Raw genomic sequence first — 24,609 nt, forward strand, 5'->3', positions numbered from 1 at the left:
AACTGTCGGACCTGTAAATACATGTAGAACTCTTTATTTGAAAGGCCATAATCCTGTCTCAGCATTTCAAAGGAGAGTACCCCTCCAGTACCATTCTGTAGAAATTGGGGAAGAAACTCCAATCCTTTAGCCTCCCAGGCAGTGAGCACCGAGTGTCCAAGCACTGGGAGAAAATGGGGATGGCCACATATCAAAAGGAAAGGTGACACTTCCCATGAAACCCCAAGTCTATGACATAAACCTCACCATGCCATCCTGCAACTGAGGAGAAATTGGTTGCAGGAGATTTCTCTAGGTAGAATGTTACCGGAGACTTGCAGTAAATTCTGAAGTTTAATGGATTCGCTGCATGCCTGGAGGAAACTGATGGGTGTGTATTTTTCAGAGCCCAGCAAACAGTCCTGAACATGTCGGAGAAGACCCGCTATATTATAATCCTGTATGTTCAGGCAGTCCATTCCCCCTTTTCCCAAGGAAGCTGTAAGGCTGACAGTGCAATACGCGCCCTTTTCCCCCTCCATAAAAAAACACCCAAACTTCTCTCCAGGTCCCTCACATGCTTCTTTAAGAGCCACAGAGGCAACATTTGAAGGACATAGAGCCAGCGTGGGAGCTCCTTCATTTTTAATAATTGAATTCTACTGATTGAGTGGGGAAGTGCTCTCCATTGCTCCATTCTCTCCTTTGTCTTAATAGGTAAAGGCGTTATATTGCATCGGTAAATATTATCAATGTTAGTGGGAATCTTAATGCCCAGATATTTCATCTCCCTTTCCACCCAATGGAGCGGGAAGGGGCCTAGCCACTGGTTTTTGAGAGAGCCTATTACATCCAATGCCTCAGACTTGTCAAGATTAATTTTGAGTCCCAAGAAGGTACCAAAGTGCCGCTGTAGGTCCATCACCCTCTGCAGGGACCGCGCTAGGTCCGTCAAGAATACCAGGACATCATTGGCAAAGGCAGCGATTTTAAAAGTTTCTTCTTGAATCACAAAGCCCCCAATTCCCGAATCCGCAACAATTTTCCTGAGTAATGGTTCTAAAGACAAGATGTAAAGCAAGGGAGACAGTGAGCACCCTTGTCGGGTCCCACGCTGTATGTCAAAGCTTCATGATATATCTCCATTGGCCAGGATGCATGATGATGGGGTCTGATACAATAGGGCGATATTGCATATGATATCACCCGCTAACCCATAACACTTCAATATAGAGAATAGATAAGGCCATGCCACATGATCGAATGCCTTTTCAGCATCGAACCCCACTGCCAGTGCTGGAGTCCCCCTTAATTTGCATTGTGACATTGCCATCCACAGACAGATAATATGTTTGCCGGATGTCCTGCCTTTAACGAACCCAGCTTGTTCCACAGAAATCAAAGAGGGCAGAACCACATGCAGTCTGTTGGCAATGATCTTAACAAACAATTTAGTGTCAAAATTCAGGAGAACGATGGGACGATATGATGCTGAATGTAGCGGATCCTTCCTACCCTTGGGAAGGACTGTAATATATGCCAATGTCGGTTCCTTTGGGAATGCCCCTTGCTCATGGGCTGCCAGGAAGTATTCCCAAAGATCCGTTCCCATTTCCTTGTGCAGTATCTCATAATATTCCACATTAAACCCATCGGGTCCCGGGGCCTTATGAGTGGGGCTATTCTTAATCCCAACTTCAATCTCCTGGATTTCAATTGGCCTATTGAGCCACTCCAATTGTTGGGGAGAAAGCATTGGTAAGGTCAACCCTTGAAAAAACTTCCTTTCCTGGGCTTCTGCGTCCTCTGTAACCTCTGTGCTGTACAAGTTCTCATAAAACGCCCTAAAGATGTTACATATGGACGCTGTGGAGCTATGTCTGACCCCATAGTGTCCTGTAAGGCATTAATAAAGGTTTGTCCCCGCTGAGCTTTAACTAGGGTGGTCAATAACTTTCCTGCCTTATTGCCAAAATGGTTCAGGCAGTGTGAAGCATACAACATATGCCTCTCCATTTTCTGGTGAATGTAAGTATTCAGGGAGATTAACACTTCTCTGTACGTCTTTTTATTATGTTCGGAGGGGTACTTGATTAAGTAGGCCTTCACCTTCCGTAGCTCCTTCTCCAATTCCAGAATGCTCTGATTGTGCAGTCTGGCTTTTCTGATCACATATGCTGTTATTCCCCCCACATCACTGCCTTACCCGCAGCCCAAAATAATAATGGGGTAGTTTTATGCTGATCATTGTTTAAGGTATAATTCACCCATTTCTCTCTAAGATAGGCCTGGAAGTCCAGGTCATTAGCTAAATGTGAGGGGAACCTCCACCTGCACGGCCTACCCATCTCCGCCCCCCATTTCACCTCCATCCAGATCAAGGAATGATCCGATAATTCGGGCAGCCCAATCTCCGCCTGTTGCATCTGTGCCAATCTCCCCCTAGAGAAGAGAATGTAATCTATCCTGGACAAAGTTGGGCTTTTTTTTCTTGCAGCTCACTATTCTACCTGCAGCCTGTTGTCCCCCCCCCCCCCCCCCCCCCAGCACTCTGGACAGAGGGTGAGGTAATCCTATCAATCATAGTAGCCCAATGAGACAGCCTTGTAAGCTCATGGGAATGAAATGCCTAGGGTAGGAAAACCAGGGAAGTAAGGTGATCAGCTCCCTGGGGATTTCTGAGACGCCACAGCCACTTTAAAAAAATGTTAAAGATTAACAAGAAGTGGCTGGCAGTTGTGCCATGGAATGGGTAACATTTTTACTTCAGGAATAAGGTCTGTTGAAAATTATTAGAAATGGCATTACTTTTGTGATGCCACCAGAGCAGGGATCTAGTCTCTGGGAGAAAAAGAGTTTTTGAAAATAAAATAGGATGGGAGAAGATGGGTGTGGTTGGACTAGGCCAGAACTGCCATTATGGCTCTGTCATAGGCCAAAGAAAGAAAAAAAGAAGAGAATTTGGGGAGTCCAGCCACTATTCTAAGGAGGAACAGAAAAGGAAAATATTATAATAGCAGTATTAGTGTAGTCATGAGCGCAAATTTAGAAGTACAAGTGGTTTTTGAATAAAAATGATTCCTGACCCCTGTGCCATGTTAAGGAGACAGGACAGTTAATTGTACGGTCCTGGACAGGACCTGTCCTTAGTAGAAGGAAGTGTGAAAGTTTGTAAAAGTGAATATGTGTGTTGTACCCCTTTAAACAATATCCAAGATAGGGAAAGTTTGCTTATCCTTTTATTTTGTCTAGTTAACAAATCAGTTTAATTAACTTGGGAAAGATCCTCAGAGTCAGGGAGTTAGTTTTTCTAATTGATTTTCTATAATCATGGAGAGTACATAGTCAGAGAAGGAAAGAAGGACCTGTAATGGCTGCCATCTGACCTTCCATCTAGAGCTGCCACTGGTGCAGAGACCACTGCACCTGAGTTTCTAGCTGAATGCAGGATCAGAGATAAAACAAAGTCAGAAATATTTAAAGCTCACCTTTCTTTCCCTCACTACAAAATAATTTTTCTTTTTCAGTGCTGCTGCATAAGTACTTTTCTTCAGATAATAGCTGTAAGGAAAACTTCCAGTCACCTGAAATTGCCCCTTTCTTTATTATGGCAGCCTGGAGACTGGCTTTAAAAAAAACCTCACTTCATGGCATCTCTCCCTCTCCCTGCTTCTGTCTGTCTGATCCTAAACAAAGGCAACATTATTTTTTATACCTAATTAAAAGTTTCAATAGCAATTGATCCCTTGATTTTCAATGGCTCCAGGCAGGTATTACATACCCAGGTTCTGATTCCAAGATCTACAATTGGTATCTGAATTAAAATGTTATCTGCTGGAAAAATAATTTAATTGCAGTCATGTCTACTAGGTGTCACTGCAATCCAGGAGATAATACCACTGGTTTCCAGCCATAGAGACCTGTACCCCCTTGCTGGAGAGATAGGAGGTGAATGGTTATCTAACAGGATAATTTTAAAAGGAACTTGCATGAGCCCATAAATTTGTGTATTGTTGCGCGAGCGGAGAGATGCTGTAATTTTAAATTCTGCTCACAAGTACGCATGTATCATTTAAACTACCCCTCCAGCGCATATTTCGACTAGGGCTTTAGCAGCTTTTATGTGTGTCTGATGATGGATTTTAAAACATGCTTGTGTGAAGGAAAAATCAATTTATCCAAATAGTCCACTAGTTTGCCCAGTTCTTATCGAGGTTTTCATGACCCCTATGGTTCTTCATCCTGTAAATGCCCCACTTGACCCTGAACCCTCACACTGTGCTAAATGCCCTAAAACTCGAGATCTCCAGACTTTCTCCTCATCAGGACCAGAAGTAAAGGTAAGCCAATGTGCACCTTGCTCATCTTTTTAAAAATGTGGACTTACGCAAGTAAGTCTAGGCCCCATCCTGGAACACCCATGCCCCACCCCTTTCCCACCCCCTTCTTCTTGACGCACTCACAGGTTTGTAAGTGTATACTGTTATGCCCCTGCCCACGGCCTGTATCCTGCGGGCAGTCGCTCACCTCTTCTCCAGCGCTACCTCCACACCATGGCTCGGCTTGCTGCCGAGCCGCACATTCCTTCTCCTTTGCGGCCTGCTGCTGCTCCTTGTTTGCGTGGCTGGTGCTGCGCCGCCATCTTCTCCTTCAGGGGAATCCCCTCGCGGGGATTCCTCCCTCCTACCGCTGCTCAAGTGCCACTGCCGAAGGCCTTCTTTGTGGCAGGGAGCCGCCACAGCCACTCTCCTCTTCTTCGGGGCTTGGGACAACCCATGCAGCTCCTCTTCAGCAGCAGGAGCTGCTTCCAGCCTACCTCTTCCTCACCAATGCGGCAGGACGCCGCTGCAGGCACCTAGCTCCGCCCACTTACCTTCAGGTCTCCCTTTAGGGGCTGGCCGCGTGGCTTTCTTTTTCTTTTAAAGGGCCAGAGACAGGAAGTACTCCTGTCCCCTCCCTGATGATGTCTTCAGGGCTCTTCCTGGTCCTGCCCTATATAAAGGCCCTGTTTCAGTCCTGCAGTGCCTTCGGATGGAGTTACGTTTGCTCCATAATCCATCCTCAGAGTTACACCTTCTCCACATTCCATCTTCAGAGTTTCACCCTCCATGGAGTTCCACTGCTTCCATCATGGTCCATCTTGCTGCTTCTGTCCGGAAGACTTCATGTTCCATGTCTTCTTCTTCCTGATGTTCGTATGACACTCCAGGTTTCATCCCTCATTGGATCATCCTCGTGGTATGTTCCAGCCCTTGGTGTTCCTTCCTTAAGCCTCGGGGATCCTCATCCGTACCTTGATGTCTCAGATGTTCCTGTCGCCCAGATGTCCAGATGTCCTCTGTTCAGCTGTCCAGATGTCCTTTGTCCTGATGTCTGTCGTCCTCTTCTCTATGACCTTCTGATCTCTTCTCATCTAGTAGTCCACTCTACCTGTGTCCACTGTCCCCGATGTCCAGAGACCCTGATGTCCAGTTGTCTTCTCATCCTGAGATCCAGGTGTCGAGATGTCCAGGTGACCTGCGCTTGAGGCTTGCCCTCTCGCTTACCCTCTTCTTTCTTTTTTTTTTTGTTATTTTTATTTTATTTTTATTGAGTTTTCATTATCATACAATGACAACAATATTTAAAGAAAATAAAACAGAATATACAGGACGGATTAATATTTTCTCCAGTCTATAATACAAGAAATTAAATTAAATCAAATATAACAGGAGTAATATTACCTCCGAATCTAGGTATAGGAAAATAAATGCTTGTTTCAAATTATAAGAATAAAGGGAGAACCATATAAAAGCGGTTCATAAGAAAAACTTAATAAGAATTGGCAGTTTCATCTTAGTGCAACAATTTTACTTTTTCTTCCATGCCCAGCTCCTCATGAAGACATTTAAGAGTGTGAGTCCAGGTATAGACGTAGTTGTTGAGGTTCTGAAAACATATATCTATCATTTTGATGTATCAGGACACATCTACAGGGAAATCTCAAGAAAAATTTGGCTCCCCGAGAGAGCACCTCATTTTTCATCAAAAGAAAAAACTTCCTTTTTTCTTGTGTCTTTTTAGTAATGTCAGGAAACACTCTCACCTGAGAACCGTAAAACAGATGTTGTTGTTTTCTAAAGGATAATCTTAATATATTTTCTTTATCAGAAGCCTGGATAAAGGTCACAAACAGAGTTGCTCTCGCTTCGATCTTAGCCTCATAGGATTTCTCCAGAAAATCTGTGAGATTATCAAATACAGTGTTATCCCGATCTTCTTGCTGTTTTATAACTTCTTTCCCAGGAAGGTAGTAAATTTTTGAAATCTCAGGTATATTATTTTCAGGAAATCCCAATATATTAGTTAGATATCTTTTAAGGAGGTCTTTTGCATTTGCCCATTTTGTTTTGGGGAAATAAAGAAATCTTAAATTATTTCTCCTTATTTCGTTTTCCAGAAAGTCCATCCTATTATTAAGCATATTTTCTGATTTAATTAGATTGGTTTGAACTTCTTTTATCTCCTTTGTCTCCATTTCGGCATTTTTAAGGACTTTTTCAACTGTCTGTACTCTTTTCTAAAGGTTTTGAGTTGTATCCATATTGCATTTAACAGCATTAGTCAAATCATTCATAGCAGTATTCATTTTTGTAAGTACTTTCCAAATTTCAGTGAGAGTTATTTTTTCTGGCATTACCAAGTCTGTTTTCAACACTACATGAATCCCGGTCTCCTCACCTCTTATCTCCATGGGGTCCCTCCTGTCTGGACTCTCCTGCCGCGTCTCATCCTTGTTCTCTCTGGAGCCATGTTCTTCCAGGCTCACCGAGGTCGATGGCGATTCCCCATCTCCTCTCTGAGTGACTCCGGATATACACGGCGGTGTTGTCCAATGTTCCGTCCCCCCAACAAACTGGGGTCTGTATGACAAGGAGGGAACCGCTGGGGCTCCGGGGCTTAGAGATATTTCATCGGCTTGGGCGTCCGACGGCCGCTCTCCATCGGGCACGCCAGCAGCCTCGCTCACCAGTGTTTGTTGCACCGCTCAAAACACCTCTTCTAACTGGGTTTGCCGCATTGAAGCTTCAGGAGTAGAGGTAAGGATCTCGCGAATCCTTGCCTTTCTTTTCAAATGAGGCATGTAATTCTTGAAATTCAATAGGCAAGGGTTCTTAGAGAAAAGTAGGAAAAGAACCACGGAGCAGAGAGGTTTTCATGCTCACGATGCGGCGGCCATCTTGGTTCTCTGATTACCCTCTTCTTTCTTTCCTCTTCTTGTTCCTGAAGAATCCACCAGTAGCCTTGCCATCCCCCGGACTTCTTCTCCAGTCATCCTTTGCAGAAGTGTCCAGCATCCCCGGTGTCAGTCTTCAGGTGACTTCGGGGGGGGGGGGGGGGGGGGTGGCTGAGAGAGGCATACTAGCTGTCCCAACAGACTGTTTTTGCCAGCAGGGGCTCAGAGAACCCTTGAGGAGGAGGTGACCTGATGTGATGTCATCCCAAGGTGCCGGGACTATAAAATCCAGCACCTTGTAGCACGCAGCTATCAGTGCACAGCTGAAGCCGCGCACCAAAGGGGGCATGCCCCTAGGTTAGTTTTTTGTTCTAGAGTCTACCTATGGAGAAGAAGAGAGAAGCAAAGCCTGTGGGACCCACGAGTGCATTGACACCAATAAAAGGTCCCATGAACTTATTACAACATCCTGGTGTCTCAGGCGGGGAATTCCCCAGACCAGAGACATTAGAAGTTTCTCTAAGTTCTGGATTCAGATCTCCCTCCCTCCACCTTAGTCTGCTTTATTGGGAGCCACCAATTCTGCATTTACTTGCAACGGGTCTATTGATGCCCCATTATCAGCCAACACTAACAAGGGCTAGGCATTGGCTGGATCTCTTGGGTATCCGAAAGTGGACTTAGATACCTCTAATAAGATCTTGGCTATCCCAGTTGGAAACCAAGCTGCAGGAATGTCTATTGTTAATGCAGAAGAGCTGGGAGGCCTTAATGTTTCTCCACCTATGATGGATAGTGGGATCTCTGGAAGTAGTGCAATCAGGTTTCTGGTACCCGCCGCTGTTTCACCCATGCAAAATTTGGGAGGAACTATGATAGGGGAAAATTTGTCTGATCCTTTTAATATTACCTTAAGCAACATCTGAAAAGTTGTCTTGCGATTGAAGTCATCTTTGGCTCAGACCATATCTCAGCTTTGTCTCTTTTCCTCAGGGACCTCATCTAAATTGTCTGAATTAGAGAAAAGATTGGATTCTGTTGAGTCTCAAATGTCTGCTATAACTAATACTGTTACTATTCTACAATTACTGTAGTTGCTAACATCAAAGATAATTTGATATTACATAATAAATGTGAATTGTTGGAAAATATGATTAGGGCTAAAAACCTAAGGGGTAGATTTTCATTCTCCGCGAATAGGCCTACTTTTGTTGGCGCTCCAGGCGCCAACAAAAGTACGCTGGATTTTAGTAGATACGCGCGGAGCCGCTAAAAACCTGGATCGGCGCGCGCAAGGCTATCGATTTTGTATAGCCGGCGCGCGCCGAGCCGCGCTGCCTACCCCCGTTCCCTCCGAGGCCGCTCCGAAATCGGAGCGGCCTCGGAGGGAATCCTCTAACGCCCTCCCCTCACCTTCCCCTCCCTTCCTCTACCTAACCCACCCGCCCGGCCCTGTCTAAACCCCCCCCTTACCTTTGTTGGGGGATTTACGCCTCCCGGAGGGAGACGTAAATCCCCGCGCGCCAGCGGGCCTCTTGCGCGCCGGGCCGCGACCTGGGGGCGGGTACGGAGGGCGCGGCCACGCCCCCGGACCGCCCCGGGCCGTAGCCACGCCCCCGTACCTGCCCCCAAAACGCTGCCGACACGCCCCGAAAATGCCGTGCGGTTCGGGCCCGCCCCCGACACGCCCCCCGACACGCCCCCTCCGAAAACCCCGGGACTTACGCGAGTCCCGGGGCTCTGCGCGCGCCGGATTTGGGCGCGCGCCGGATTTGGGCGGATTTAGGCGAGCAGGGCTCTTAAAATCCGCCCCTAAGGTTGTTAAACTTCCCTAAAACAAGATTATTAGCACCTAGGGAGCTATTTAAGAAGTATGCTTGTGAGGTATTGCAATTTGCACCTGATAAGGAATTGATACTCTCTATATGCTATTACTTACCAATTATGAAGAAGAATGTTGCTAGTAGTGAGGGAGCATATGATGTCTTAACCTCATTTGAGAGTGTAGATGTCTCTGACTTTCTCTAAAGTTCCAATGATAATATATCAACACGATCCACTCTTATTTATGGCTTTATTGTATCTTTTGCTGTGGATGTTTACAAGGATTTGGACCTTAAACAATACTTTTAAGTAAAGAAATGAGAAATTCTGTGGCCAGAAAATTCAAATATTCCCTGATTTTGCTAGAGACACCCAGATGGAGAGGAAAACTTTACTGCTCTATATACAGCATGTGTTAGTCCTGGGAGCCTCTTTTTTCTTAAAGTTTCCATGCATATGCATTATTATATTTCAAGGGAATACATTTATTTTTACAGACCCAACTCATTTAGATTAACTTAGGCTCTCTCTTGTCCCACTCGCAATAAAAACAACACAACTTTATGGCTTTACAAAAGGCCGCAGTTTATTTATTCTTAGCCCGAGCCCGCACAACTCCATTAACTATTGTAACAATTCTAACAATACCCCCCTTCCATCTCTTTCCTTCCATGCCTCTACCACCACATCCCAGTGGTGAGGCATACGATCACTCCCCCTCCTTTCTTACCCCCGCCTCATCCCAGTGAGGGAAAACCACGGCCTTGAGCTTCAGCCCTCTAGCTCATTGGCCATCTCATGTAGCAGCCCCCACCCCAATTACATGAGATTCACCCCCCCCCCCCCAATGCCCTTTTATCAACGCAGTATTTACAATTACAACTTGGGCTCAGGTTTCTGCCTCCAACTGTGACAATCATTAACCCCCAGAAAACAACACCCCCCCCCCTTAACCAATAAATCCTCTGGGTGGGTGGGAGGGACAAAAAAGAGCGCAGCCTGCTCTGCAGCCAGCCGGGTCTGTCTGGCAGGGAACCTGCCACATCACCAACCGGCTGCCTAGCACCGGCCAATGTCGTTACAGTGATTCAAATTGCTGCAGCTGCCGGCCGTTACGAGCTCCCCCCCGACGCTCTCTCATGCCTCCCTCTCCCCCGTCCATTGCCCTTCGCCACTGCGTGCTTTTCCCTAGTTATACTCGACGGCGCAGGACAAGCCTGCACTGCCGTCCATTAATTTAGGGAGGCAAGACCTGCGCTTGGCTCTCTCTTGACCCACTCGCAATAAAAACAACACAACTTTATGGCTTTACAAAAGGCCGCAGTTTATTTATTCTTAACCCGAGCCTACACATCTCCATTAACGATTGTAACAATTCTAACAATACCTCCCCCCTCCATCTCTTTCCTTCTGCGCCTCTACCCCACGTCCCAGTGGTGAGGCATACGATCACTCCCCCTCCTTTCTTACCCCGCCTCATCCCAGCGAGGGTTAGCCGCGGCCTTGAGCTTCAGCCCCCTAGCTCATTGGCCATCTCATGTAGCAGCCCTCCCAACTACACGTGATTCACCCCCGCCTCCCTCAATGCCCTTTTTAACAATGCAGTATTTACAATTACAACTTGGGCTTGGGTTCCGCCACAAACAAGGACGACCCAGATCATCCTTGTTCCCCCACTGCGGCCCTTTATTATTCCAGAATCACTCTTTGCACTCCTTCTTGCAAGGCATTATTGAACAAATCCATCCCGACCTCTGACAGGTGCACTCCATCTCCCCTAAACAACCCTTCAATTAAATCCCACGTCCACTCATGTCTTATCCAAAACCCTCCTTGTTTAATCACCCACCTGCCTATCTGCCTGTTCAATTTCTTCACACTTCTCTTCCACAAGGGCTCGTCCTTGCATTGCAATCGAACAATTGCATCCGACCAACCCACTCTAATGCTAGGCCATTGAACCATGACTCTTGCCAAGTCTTTCCTAATACTGGCTACCTATTCCCTACACGAGTACCGCCCTAAACTGACCTTTCAACATCAGATTAAACGACTGATGAAAGTGGATTTCTTCAAGCTGCACATGTTGTGCAGCTTGAAACCCCTTTAGGGTTCTATAGACTTTTTGCGCGGTGGTCCAAGCTTTCATTATGCCACATCCTGATTACTGTAACTCAATATATATTGGACTCCCTGATTATTGTTTGCGGGCATTGCAGATATTTCAGAATACTGCTCCTCTCTGGACTTCGAGACAAGGGAATTAGAGATCACAATACTGCAGTTCTCGCTGTCTTGTACTTGCTTCCTGTAGTATGGCGAATCAAATGCAAGATGGTATTGCTGGTTCATAAACTTCTTAGTCTTGATTCTCTCCTATGGGCTAACATACAGGCTAATTTTAAAATGCATACACAGGTGCCCATACATGCGAGTGCACGAGCAGACATACGCTGGAATTTTAAATCATGTGCGCACTTGTATGAGTATGATTTCAAAGTTGCCGACTGTGCATAAATATGTTCCTAATTTTAAGTGGTTACTCGAGCAAATGTACTTTGTGTATCATCCTTAGAACTTTGTTGGCTATAATGAGTGTAGGTAAGTGGATTTTAAAGCATACTCGTGAGAAGGATATTCTCAGTTTTTCCAATTAGTCCACTAGTTTGCCCATTCAATCCTGAGGTCATATCTGGTTCATCATGCACTACCCCCTGTTGACACAGACTCCTCACCCTGTTGTGTTAGGCCTAAAATGCAATTTCTGTAGACTTACTCCTCACCAGGAGCAGCAGTAAATATATGTGGCTATCAACCCAGCATGTGCTGCAGCCTCCGGTTTTAAAATACAAATTTACATGTGTAACTATTGGCCCCACCCTTTTCCCGCCCCCTTTTAAAACTTGTACACACGCATATTCGAGCATAATTAGTGGCTTTTAAAATCCACGTTGCTGATGCACGGCCCACATACCTTGGTCATTTAATGCGAGCAACTCTTTTAAAATTTGGCCCATAATGCTTTGCATTTACAACCCTGGCTTAGCATTGTGCTCTTCTTAAAGAAGGCTCCTGGATTTTCCATCAATATGTATAGCACGCCTGGAAGAAACTCTGGAAACGTCATTTTCTGTAGCCGCTCCATGTTTCCGGAATTCTCTGACCGAGACTCTTCGCCACATAATTTGTACTAAAACATTTAAGTCCCTGCTTAAGACATTTTCTTAAGCAGACATTTTTTGATGACGTTCCTGCAGTTGCTCTGGCTTGCTCTCTTGATTTGTAATTTATATTGTATTTATAATTGTTTGTCAGTTATGTAATTTTCTTTTCAGGTTTCCATTTGATTATGGATGTATATGTTTCTATACGCCACCTAGAGCCTGGCACTAGGTGACTAATAAACAAATCTAAAAAAATGAATAAAATGTGTGAAACTTGTGATATTTTTAGTCATATTATCCCTTCTTTAATTTTTGAACCTCATCCCTCTGGTAGATTGCTGTAAATTGTACAGTTTATCACTATGAGTGTCTGTTATTCTAGCAGAGGTAGAGTGGAGAATGTAACAATAAAAAGTATGCATGAATTGTGTGCTGATGATAATGCAATGACAGCAAGGCAAAGGAGTAAATTTTCAAAGTAAAAGTAGCATATACATGTTTAAGTAGCAAATACTCAAATATATATTTGAATCCCTTTTTTTTTGGAAGTAGTAACTCCTTTCAGGGCACACAACTAATTTATTTCTTTGGGGATTCTCTGGCTAGCTGACTCCATCCCAAGCTTATCTCATGTTCCCTGGGAAGATTCGTTTTATGGGGGAGAGACTCTTGTATATGGCCCAGACAGTGGTGTGATTAATCCCTTCTGTGTTGGTAGTTGTGGTGGCAATCCTAGGAGGAAGCTGCTTTAATAAAACAGGCAGGACCAGGCACTGGATGTTAAATAAGAATTTACTGATTGGTTAAAGTCAAATAAAAGTCCATCTTTGAAATAAGTGTGCAGTTACAGTTGATTTTATTACACGTAGAGTGTCTCACCTTGGGTAGGTATCCTTTTCCTTCAGCAAACTGGTAAATTTCCCATGGAGATGTAAAGTGTGCACTAAAAACTGTCCCAGTGGCTTAACTGGGATTCCTATGACAGGGGTCCCTTCTAGCATAGCAAAAATCCATCCTACCTGATGCTTCAGAGTTTTCCCAAAAACCTATTCCTGTATCCTGCTCCCAAGTTGTTGGAGATCCGGATGGTATCTCCCTGATCTTACTTAGCTCCTTTTAGTTGTTCTGCAGTGGTTACTCCTCTTGTTGAAAAGTCTGTGATGCAGAAACCTGCTGATCCAGCCAGGCTCCCAGTGAGTAAGGATATCTTATGAAAATCTCACAACAAAACAGAATAAATTCTCTCTTAGTCAAAATCTTCCTAGACTGGTATTTGTGCTGCTACAGGCCACATTCATGGGGAGAATGGGCTTACTGGTCTTCAGTCCCTGACCTCCGAGTACAATCAGTGAGGGTGACTTTCCTCAAAGGAACCTTCCAAAAATAGGAATTTTTTTATGCCTTCAAGCATAAGGTGCTTGCCTTATTCAGAAGGTGAATGGACTCACTGGTCTTCAGTCCTAGAGTGCAAGACCCAAACGGATTCAGGCCAGTAATAACTTTGCTGCAACTAAATACCTAGGGATCCTCTGGCAGGTTGTGCACAGGGGGAAACACCCCCCCCCCTTCAAAAAGTGGAAAGCCTAATGAGGCAGGGAAGCCTCACCAGGGAGAGAACAAAATCTACATCCTGACTCTTGAGTGTCTGACCTGATCTGATTCTAGCCACCCCTTTACTCACAAAATGGCCGGGTTGTAAAGCAAAGGGCATCCAATCCCAGTTCTCTTAATTGGGAGGAGGGCAAAGAGGATGGAAGCTCCACAGGTATTAAATATCTAGAAATGGAACTAAGGGATGTTCTGAGGCAGAGTACAGAGGTTTGTGTGGAGGATGCTATTTTGTAAGAGATATAGTATACGCATGAATATATCCAAACTTAGATTTGCTAATTGATTCAAGTGAAATCAGACTTGTCTGTTGGCTATAGTTTTTAGGTGGGAGGTCTGGCTGACCTGGTGGGCATTCAGTGTGAAATACTAGAGGGTTTAGGTGAACTGGAGATGGACTGGGTAAACTGGAAGAGGTATCAGTGAAATAGTGATTTTAAGTATGATGCAAGTATTTTTAAAATGGTCTGCATACATACTTTATAAAATACCTGCCTCCATATATAAGACAGGGTTATAATGCATGCATGTTATATTTTTTACGCATCAAAATAATACATGCTTATGTTTATAAAATATGTAAAGAAAATATGTATTTTAAAAAAATATTTGTGCTTGTTGAAACATATGCCCATAATTTCAGAGCAAAAATACTCAGTATTTTATAAACTGTACATTTCCAGTTGCATGGTTTATGAAATATTAGCATTAATATATGCACACCCACTTATGTGCATAAATGCCGTACTATGGGTAAGTTTGAAAGTTAGGCTCCCTAGGTGCAAAGGAAATGGGATATTTTATTTTTATCTTTTGAAATTCTGCATTTATGTAAGCCTTCTCTTTCTATATTTTATTTCCTTTCACTTTAGTGTAAACTACAACAATGAAAGGAATTTTAGCAAGCATCCTCAGCAGAAGCTATTTCTGGAAATATTTACAGCTCTTGTGAAGAACAGACTTGCCTGCAGGTAAGAACATCTATTGTAAAGTAGAGGAAGGAAAAGCCTCAGGAATTTATGTGACTTTGTGAACTCTACAGAATTTTCACATATTTGAGGCATTATTCTATTGAAGCAAAGAACTAAATTTTAGGCATTGTCACGGGTTCGTTTCACCGGCAACTCTCCCAGTTGCAATCTGGCTGGAATTCTCTGGTTACATAAGAAATTGAACCACTGATTAAACCTCTGGGGGTGCTTTTACATGGTCCCGCTGCTCAACCTCTCCTTGTGGCTTCTCTTTGGTTCCACCCTCAGAGACTTCCCAGGCCATATAGTCCAGTTTTTATTACCTATTCTCACCCTGTTCCTTTCAGGGTGTCACAGCTGCGGGTTCAGATACTTTCACCTAAGTTGGTGAGCTGGGCTTAAACAAACAAAGTCCCAGGCTGTCCTGGTATTTTAAAGCCTCTACAGTTTTACTGCACCTCTTTCCTTCTGGGATGATGAAGCTACAGGCTCAGATCCTTTCACCGCACTTGGGGCCTCATTTTCCAAGCCGCTCGCACGCGATAAGGGACCTTTTGCATGCGAAAAGTCCCTTATCGCGTGCGATACCAGGATGGGGGCAGAGTCGGGGAGGAGTCGGCCCCGGAAGAGGAGGAGTCGGGGCATCATCGGGGCCGACTCTGCGCCGACGCCGCAGACAGTGAAAAGGTAGGTGCCTTTTCGCTGCCTATTTCGCTCCCAATAGCTACACCTCCTATGGTGGTGCTATTGGGTGCGAAACTGGCAGCGATCACACCGCGATGGTGCGATCGCTGCCGGCTAGCACAGGCCCGCCCCCCGTTTTGGCCCCCCACCCCTCATCTTCTAAAGTATCGCAGGCCTGCGATACTTTAGAAAATGAGGCCCTTGGTGAGCTGGGTTTAAAATAAGTCTCTATAGCTTTTCTTTATCAAACCACATCAGTCTGAAACTCATACTATAAGAAAGTATCGCTCACCTTAATCCTGCTCATGCTGCTCAGTCATAGTTGCTTCCTGCACAGCTTACATTTGGCTACACTCTACGGGCCTAGTTCTTAGGGAAGCAGGCCCAACTGCTACCTCCTACCACAATTTGCAGCTAGAGTTTGTGCTTCCCCTTTCACCAGTATCATTTCAAGGATAAGTGTCTTTCACATACTTTATACAAAGTTTCTTTAAATTTAACAAGTGGCTTTATGGACATAAAATAAGTGTTTAACTCTGTGATTGAAAATTACTGAGCAAGTCTACTGTTACACTTTGCAACGAAAGAATTGCATTATCTGTAAGTGAACAAAAACACAAAACATTCTTTAACATTTGTGTTGTCTGCTCATTTATGAGGGTTATCACTTAAAACACACAAAAATAAGTGCTTTCATATATATATATATATATGAAGTTTTTCCCCTTTCACTATGGCTGCAACGTCATCTACCCCAAGGCAGTGTTCACTTAAAACGCCTGATCTACAGACTCCATGATTGTATTCTTGTCTGAAGCTGTCTCCACCACTCATCTCCCAAGACCATTGGCTCCAGCTCGTCCTCAGGGCTGCTCAACACCTCTATCTCCATCTCCTCTGATTCTTTATCTGATTCTAGCAGCGCTCCGCTCCTTCCTGGTCCTGTCTCAACTTTCCTTCAGACAAGTTCTCACCCTTTTCTCACCATGTCCAGGCTCTCCTCGTCCTCTCAATAGGGCAAAGCCTGGGAAGTTTTTTCCCCTCCAGAACCCCTGTGCCTTCTGGGAGTTGGAGTCCACCTCCTATTCTGATTTCTTTTACATACAGGATCTTCTTCTCAGGTTTTCCTTATAGCATGCCTTCTTGTATTCACCAGGGGAATATAATGCCCATCACAGTATGTTAGGAATCATAAAAATGTAAAAGAATATAAGTTGTTTCATTAGCAATATTGACATTAGAGTAATAGTATGGGTTTAAGATAAAGGCATAAAAGTAAAAAAGTTCAGATCTATGGGTTCCAGATCACAGAAATAAGAAAATTAAGAATTTTCTTTGACACTTGCTAACTTGCCATGACACATTTGCAGAATTATTATTTTATCATTTGCAAAAATTATATTAAAACAGTGTTATAATTTTAATATAAGGTAATAAAACTATGTTTTGTGTGCCTCAGCCAAGGAGAAGGGGAGCTATTTTAAACCTAATCCTTAGTAGAATGCAGGATTTGGTGCAAGAGGTAACAGTAATGCAGCCCCTTGGCAATAATGATAATGTGATCAAATCTGACTTAATAACTGGAGGGAGGACATTAAGGAAAACTACGGCTCTAGCATTTAACCTTCAAAATACAGACTATGATAAAATGAGGATAATAGAAAAAAAAAAGGTGCAGTTGCAAAAGTTAAGAGTTTACCATCTTGACAGCCCAGACTAGACATATTTCATACACCAGATGTATTTCATGCCAAACAACTCCAACTGCAGATCCAGATACCCAGAGATGAGTAAAAGATTCAACAGTCAAGCTCCTACTTCTTATTCTCTCTCCAACCCACTCACTTGCTTGAAATCCAGGGATGATCTCTAGCTTTTTGCCTTTCTCTTGTCGCCTTCCCATTGTAACTTGGCACGGAGTGAACCCGTGGGCCAGTATAAGGAGGGAATACCACAAGGTGACTCTCTCCTATGTGGCTAGCTGCAGGCTGATGGTAGAGCAAAAGTAGTCAAAGTCCGAGCTGAGATTGTGGCAGGCAGCAGGCAAGGAGAGGTCAGTGTCTGGTCTGAGATCAGCAACTGAAAAACAAAGCCAAGGAGACAAAGATCAGGGAGAGACAGATGATTCAGGAAGGCAGGATGGGTTGGGAAGACTGGCACACAAGGCAGGAATAAAGCAGGAGAACTGGAACACAGCAGGGCAGGAACAACATAGGATCACGAAGCAAGTAGTACTGCAGGCAGGTGCATGACAGAACTGTTGCTGAGGCTTTGGATGGTATTACTGAGTTTCCTTTAATACTAGAGCTGAGATGATATCATCAGACAGCGCCCACAGGAAATGCTGGCTGCATAGTTTTAAAAGGGCTTCAGAAAGCGCAGATGTTTTCAACCAGGCCCTAGGATGCAGCATGCTGTTGGAAGATAAGCCAGGGACATGGTGGAAAGAAGATAACCAATGGGACAGTGCTATACCGGGGTACAAATTATATCGCAATGACAGAGAGGAGCACCCGGGAGGAGGTGTGGCGCTTTATGTCCGGGATGGCATAGAGTCCAATAGGATAAACATCCTGCATGAGACTAAATACAAAATTGAATCGTTATGGGTAGAAATCCCTTGTGTGTCGGGGAAGACTATAGTGATAGGGGTATTCTACCATCCACCTGATCAAGATGGTGAGACGGACAGTGAAATGTTAAGAGAAATTAGGGAAGCTAACCAAATTGGTAGTGCAGTAATAATGGGAGACTTCAATTACCCCAATATTGACTGGGTAAATGTATCATCGGGACACGCTAGAGAGATAACGTTCCTGGATGGAATAAATGATAGCTTTATGGAGCAATTGGTTCAGGAACAAACAAGAGAGGGAGCAATTTTAGATCTAATTCTCAGTGGAGCACAGGACTTGGTGAGAGAGGTAATGGTGGTGGGGCCGCTTGGCAATAGTGATCATAATATGATCAAATTTGATTTAATGACTGGAAGAGGAACAGTGTGCAAATCCAAGGCTCTCGTGCTAAACTTTCAAAAGGGAAACTTTGATAAAATGAGAAAAATTGTTAGAAAAAAACTGAAAGGAGCAGCTACAAAAGTAAAAAATGTCCAAGAGGCGTGGTCATTGTTAAAAAATACCATTCTAGAAGCACAGTCCAGATGTATTCCACACATTAAGAAAGGTGGAAAGAAGGCAAAATGATTACCAGCATGGTTAAAAGGGGAGGTGAAAGAAGCTATTTTAGCCAAAAGATCTTCATTCAAAAATTGGAAGAAGGATCCAACAGAAGAAAATAGGATAAAGCATAATCGTTGGCAAGTTAAATGAAAGACATTGATAAGACAGGCTAAGAGAGAATTTGAAAAGAAGTTGGCTGTAGAGGCAAAAACTCACAGTAAAAACTTTTAAAAATATATCCAAAGCAGAAAGCCTGTGAGAGAGTCAGTTGGACCATTAGATGATTGAGGGGTTAAAGTGGCACTTAGAGAAGATAAGGCCATCGCAGAAAGATTAAATTATTTCTTTGCTTCAGTGTTTACTGAAGAGGATGTTGGGGAGGTACCCGTAATGGAGAAGGTTTTCATGGGTAATGATTCAGATGGACTGAATCATATCACGGTGAACCTAGAAGATGTGGTAGGCCTGATTGACAAACTGAAGAGTAGTAAATCACCTGGACCGGATGGTATACACCCCAGAGTTCAGAAGGAGCTAAAAAATGAAATTTCAGACCTATTAGTAAAAATTTGTAACCTATCATTAAAATCATCCATTGTACCTGAAGACTGGAGGATAGTAAATGTAACCCCAATATTTAAAAAGGGTTCCAGGGGCGATCCGGGAAACCACAGACCGGTTAGCCTGACTTCAGTGCCAGGAAAAATAGTGGAAAGTAGAGATGTGAATCGTGTCCTCGATCGTCTTAACGATCAATTTCGGCTGGGAGGGGGAGGGAATCGTATTGTTGCCGTTTGGGTGTGTAAAGTATCGTGAAAATCGTTAAAATCGTGAGCCGGCACACTAAAACCCCCTAAAACCCACCCCCGACCCTTTAAATTAAATCCCCCACCCTCCCGAACCCCCCCCAAATGCCTTAAATTACCTGGGGGTCCAGCGGCACACTAAAACCCCCTAAAACCCACCCCCAACCCTTTAAATTAAATTCCCCACCCCCAAATGCCGTAAATTACCTGGGGGTCCGTAGCCTTAAATTACCTCCGTAGCTAAATCGGGGGAAGGGGGAGAGCAGGAAAAGCGGCACACTAAATCCTGTGGTCTTCAGCCGGCGCCATTTTGCAAAATGGCCGCCGCAAAATGGCGGCGGCCATAGACCAAAACGATTAGACGCAGGAGGTCGTTCTGGACTCCCGCTGGACTTTTGGCAAGTCTTGTGGGGGTCAGGAGGCCCCCCCAAGCTGGCCAAAAGTTCCTGGGGGTCCAGCGGGCATCCGGGAGCGATTTCCTGCCGCGAATCGTTTTCCGTACGGAAAATGGCGCCAGCAGGAGATCGACTGCAGGAGGTCGTTCAGTGAGGGTTCTGACCCCCGCTGAACGACCTCCTGCAGTCGATCTGCCGGCGCCATTTTCCGTACGGAAAACGATTCGCGGCAGGAAATCGCTCCTGGACGCCCGCTGGACCCCCAGGAACTTTTGGCCAGCTTGGGGGGGCCTCCTGACCCCCACAAGACTTGCCAAAAGTCCAGCTGGGGTCCGGAATGACCTCCTGCGTCGAAACGTTTTGGTCTATGGCCGCCGCCATTTTGCGGCGGCCATTTTGCAAAATGGCGCCGGCTGAAGACCACAGGATTTAGTGTGCCGCTTTTCCTGCTCTCCCCCTTCCCCCGATTTAGCTACGGATTGCCGCTACGGAGGTAATTTAAGGCTACTGACCCCCAGGTAATTTACGGCATTTGGGGTGGGGGATTTAATTTAAAGGGTCGGGGTGGGTTTTAGCGTGCCGTGTTTTAGTGTGCCGTGTTTTAGTGTGCCGCTGGACCCCCAGGTAATTTAAGGCATTTGGGGGGGGGGGTTCGGGAGGGTGGGGGATTTAATTTAAAGGGTCGGGGGTGGGTTTTAGGGTGTTTTAGTGTGCCGGTTTTCCTGCCCTCCCCCTTCCCCCGATTTACGATTTTTTGACGATAAATCGGGGGAATTGGTATTGTATCGTGGCCCTAACGATTTTTGACGATTTAAAATATATCGGACGATATTTTAAATCGTTAAAAAACGATTCACATCCCTAGTGGAAAGTGTTCTAAACATCAAAATCACAGAACATATAGAAAGACATGGTTTAATGGAACAAAGTCAGCATGGCTTTACCCAGGGCAAGTCTTGCCTCACAAATCTGCTTCACGTTTTTGAAGGAGTTAATAAACATGTGGATAAAGGTGAACTGGTAGATGTAATATACTTGGATTTTCAGAAGGCGTTTGACAAAGTTCCTCATGAGAGGCTTCTAGGAAAAGTAAAAAGTCATGGGATAGGTGGCGATTTCCTTTCATGGATTGCAAACTGGCTAAAAGACAGGAAACAGAGTGTAGGATTAAATGGACAATTTTCTCAGTGGAAGGGAGTGGACAGTGGAGTGCCTCAGGGATCTGTATTGGGACCCTTACTTTTCAATATATTTATAAATGATCTGGAAAGAAATACGACGAGTGAGATAATCAAATTTGCAGATGACACAAAATTGTTCAGAGAGTTAAATCGCAAGCAGATTGTGATAAATTGCAGGAAGACCTTGTGAGACTGGAAAATTGGGCATCCAAATGGCAGATGAAATTTAATGTGGATAAGTGCAAGGTGATGAATATAGGGAAAAATAACCCATGCTATAATTACACAATGTTAGGTTCCATATTAGGTGCTACAACCCAAGAAAGAGATCTAGGTGTCATAGTGGATAACACATTGAAATTGTCGGTTCAGTGTGCTGCGGTAGTCAAAAAAGCAAACAGAATGTTGGGAATTATTAGAAAGGGAATGGTGAATAAAACGGAAAATGTCATAATGCCTCTGTATCGCTCCATGGTGAGACTGCAGCTTGAATACTGTGTACAATTCTGGTCGCCGAATCTCAAAAAAGATATAATTGCGATGGAGAAGGTACAGAGAAGGGCTACCAAAATGATAAGGGGAATGGAACAGCTCCTCTATGAGGAAAGACTAAAGAGGTTAGGACTTTTCAACTTGGAGAAGAGACGGCTGAGGTGGGATATGATAGAGATGTTTAAAATCATGAGAGGTCTAGAACGGGTAGATGTGAATCGGTTATTTACTCTTTCGGATAGTAGAAAGACTAGGGGGCACTCCATGAAGTTAGCATGGGGCACATTTAAAACTAATCGGAGAAAGTTATTTTTTACTCAACTCACAATTAAACTCTGGAATTTGTTGCCAGAGGATGTGGTTAGTGCAGTTAGTATAGCTGTGTTTAAAAAAGGATGGATAAGTTCTTGGAGGAGAAGTCCATTACCTGCTATTAAGTTCACTTAGAGAATAGCCACTGCCATTAGCAATGGTAACATGGAATAGTCTTAGTTTTTGGGTACTTGCCAGGTTCTTATGGCCTGGATTGGCCACTGTTGGAAACAGGATGCTGGGCTTGATGGACCCTTGGTCTGACCCAGTATGGCATTTTCTTATGTTCTTATGTTCTTAGGTATGGGGCGTTAAATCCACTCTTTTTAATATTACTAGCCATACTATAAGTCTTGGGGATAGCCTGCATGGAGTGGCAATTACTTTTATTAACAGAATCATGGGGGTAACCTGCACAAAGCATCTGTTACTACCATAAGAAGCTTGCTGGGCAGACTGGGTAGACTATTTGGTCTTTTTCTGCCGTCATTACTATGTTACTATGTAGTCGCCTTCCCACTGAATCACTGAGCATGCTCCAGGGGATTTTATATCCCCCTGAATACTTTTCCCTAAAAATGTAGGGTTATGGCAAGGGGAGGAATCCTGAATATATATAAAAACTCCTTCCACTGACTATTGCTGGAAAATATCAGCTGGGAGCAAATGTTAGTGACTGGCAAAGTCCTGTCACACATGATTTAATGGGGCTTAGCCAACATGGGAAGTCTTCACCAGTCCTGCTACACTTTTTTAAATGGGTTTGCATACTCACAGTTTCAATTGTCCACATCTATCTCATGCATAATAATTAGGAAAATCCTGAAAACTCAAGTGGATTGGTTACTTACCCCTGCTTATGATGCCATATAGAAATATTTGTGATATCATGGATGATGTAATGACAGTTTAAATGTGTAATTAGTTATGACTACCTGGGTAAATATAACTTTGAATCTCTTGACATGCTCCTGTTCTCTAATACAGTTTTGTTAAGAAACATATGTACATATATGTCATAACAGTTTTGCCACTTGTTTATACCCTAGTAGTGCCTACTACTGCCTAGTAGCTAGAGTAGCAGGCTGAGAACCAGGGAAGTCAGGATTCATATACTGCTTCTCCCACAGATGCTCATTGTGAGCTTAGGAAAATCACTTTACTCCCTATCTGGTTCTGTTCTGCAGACACCACTTAGCTGGATAAGTACTTATCCAGCTAAGTAGTTAGCTTGAGAAATGGTGGGTATTCCAGGGAGGAGATACTTATCCAGCTAACTTTGAAAATTGCTACAATATATGATATTGAATTGTCAATAGGTTTAAACCACAATAAGTACTCTAAATGCAGATAAATAAGCTTTTGAAACTGCTACATTTGCATTTTCATTTTCCTTTAAAAATTACTTCCATAGTGTAAGCAACTATTCTTAATACTATTCATCCAGCAAGAAATAAAACAAAGACAGACAGGGAATATCAGCAAATCACTTTTCTTTCCCTTGCTACAAAATAACAAATAGCTGTCTGTCTTAGTACTGCTGGAAAAATACTTTTCTTCAGTTAAAGGTGAATTTTAAAAGCCTGTGCGTATCAATCAAGGGATGCGCAAAATGCCGGGCTGTTGCGCGCCAAGCAGTTTTTAAAAGCCGCCCGGATCTGCATGTATCTCCCATTGTTTGCACAAATGAAAAGTGTTTAAAAAGGGGCAGGGTATGGGCATCCTGGGATTTTAACCTGAAATCTGCATGCAGATACTTATGTACACTATTGTCTGCCAGGGTTCCCTGCTGCGTAACGTTACTTCTGCTATGGATGACATGTAAGTGATAAAACAAAAAAATATAGGCAGAGCACTAGGGTTTTAAAGGTTGGGGATAATAGGAGGGAACAAAAGAAGGTTATTAAATTAGAGTGGTTTGGAAGACCTATCCCGTAACTAGGAGAACTGGGAATGAACAGGTTTTAATGGCAATGGCGCTGCCGCGCATCCCTTTTGAAATCCCCTCACTTATGCAATAGAAGCATGATTTGCACGCACAGGCACACACCCATTTAAAATTGAGCACAAATGTGAAAGTCACCAGGCTATTTTATAACATAGGTACATATATGCATGTATGTTATAAAATAGCTGCATCCCTTGGGTGCATGCTAACGATTGTGCGCACATGTGCGCCCATGCACTGCTTTGAAAATTACCATCTTAATGAGTACATGCAAACTTGCAGCTATCTGAAACTACTTTCCTTTGTTATAAGCAGTCAGTTGGAGGGTGCAGATAAGTCTCATCTCATGACCATATCTATATATCTCGCTCACTTACACTTTAAACAAAAGCATCATTACCTTTATTTCTTAATTTAAAAGGCTCATTAGTATTCAATCCCTTGCCCTTCATTAGCACCAGACATGTATCACCTACCCAAGCTCTGATACAAAAGCCTACAATTCATCAGTTCAAATATAAATGTTTTCATGGAAAGCTAATTATAATAAATTATAGTGTCCCTCCTTTCTGGCAATGTCCACTTGGTATCAGTGTAGTCTAGAAAATAATACAGCATTGGTTTCCAGCAAAAGGGGACCTTCCCCCTCACATCAAACAAAAGTAATAACCATCACAAGAAAATGTTAATGTTGACTTTCAAAAGGAATATTTGGCATTTGCTTTCCTTTGTAACTGACAAAAGAGATTTCAAGGAACTATTTGAAGTTATCATTGGACATTTCCTAAAGAAAGTGGCCAGGGACTATTTCCGGTAAATAATATCCGTGCACTACCTCTGTTCGTAATAC

At 43.8% G+C, this 24,609-nt stretch overlaps 1 protein-coding gene across 1 annotated transcript in view; it reads left to right on the forward strand.

Annotated features, from left to right (window-relative positions):
- Positions 1 to 24,609, forward strand: part of NEK10 (NIMA related kinase 10) — a 587,606-nt gene that overhangs the window by 66,089 nt on the left and 496,908 nt on the right. The window contains exon 5 of the mRNA XM_029587074.1: positions 14,664 to 14,762. Within this exon, the coding sequence (XP_029442934.1) occupies positions 14,664 to 14,762 (99 nt within the window). The remainder of the gene's footprint in view (positions 1 to 14,663; positions 14,763 to 24,609) is intronic.

The sequence above is a fragment of the Rhinatrema bivittatum genome, chromosome 2, assembly GCF_901001135.1.
Source record: "Rhinatrema bivittatum chromosome 2, aRhiBiv1.1, whole genome shotgun sequence".
Lineage (NCBI taxonomy): Eukaryota > Metazoa > Chordata > Amphibia > Gymnophiona > Rhinatrematidae > Rhinatrema > Rhinatrema bivittatum.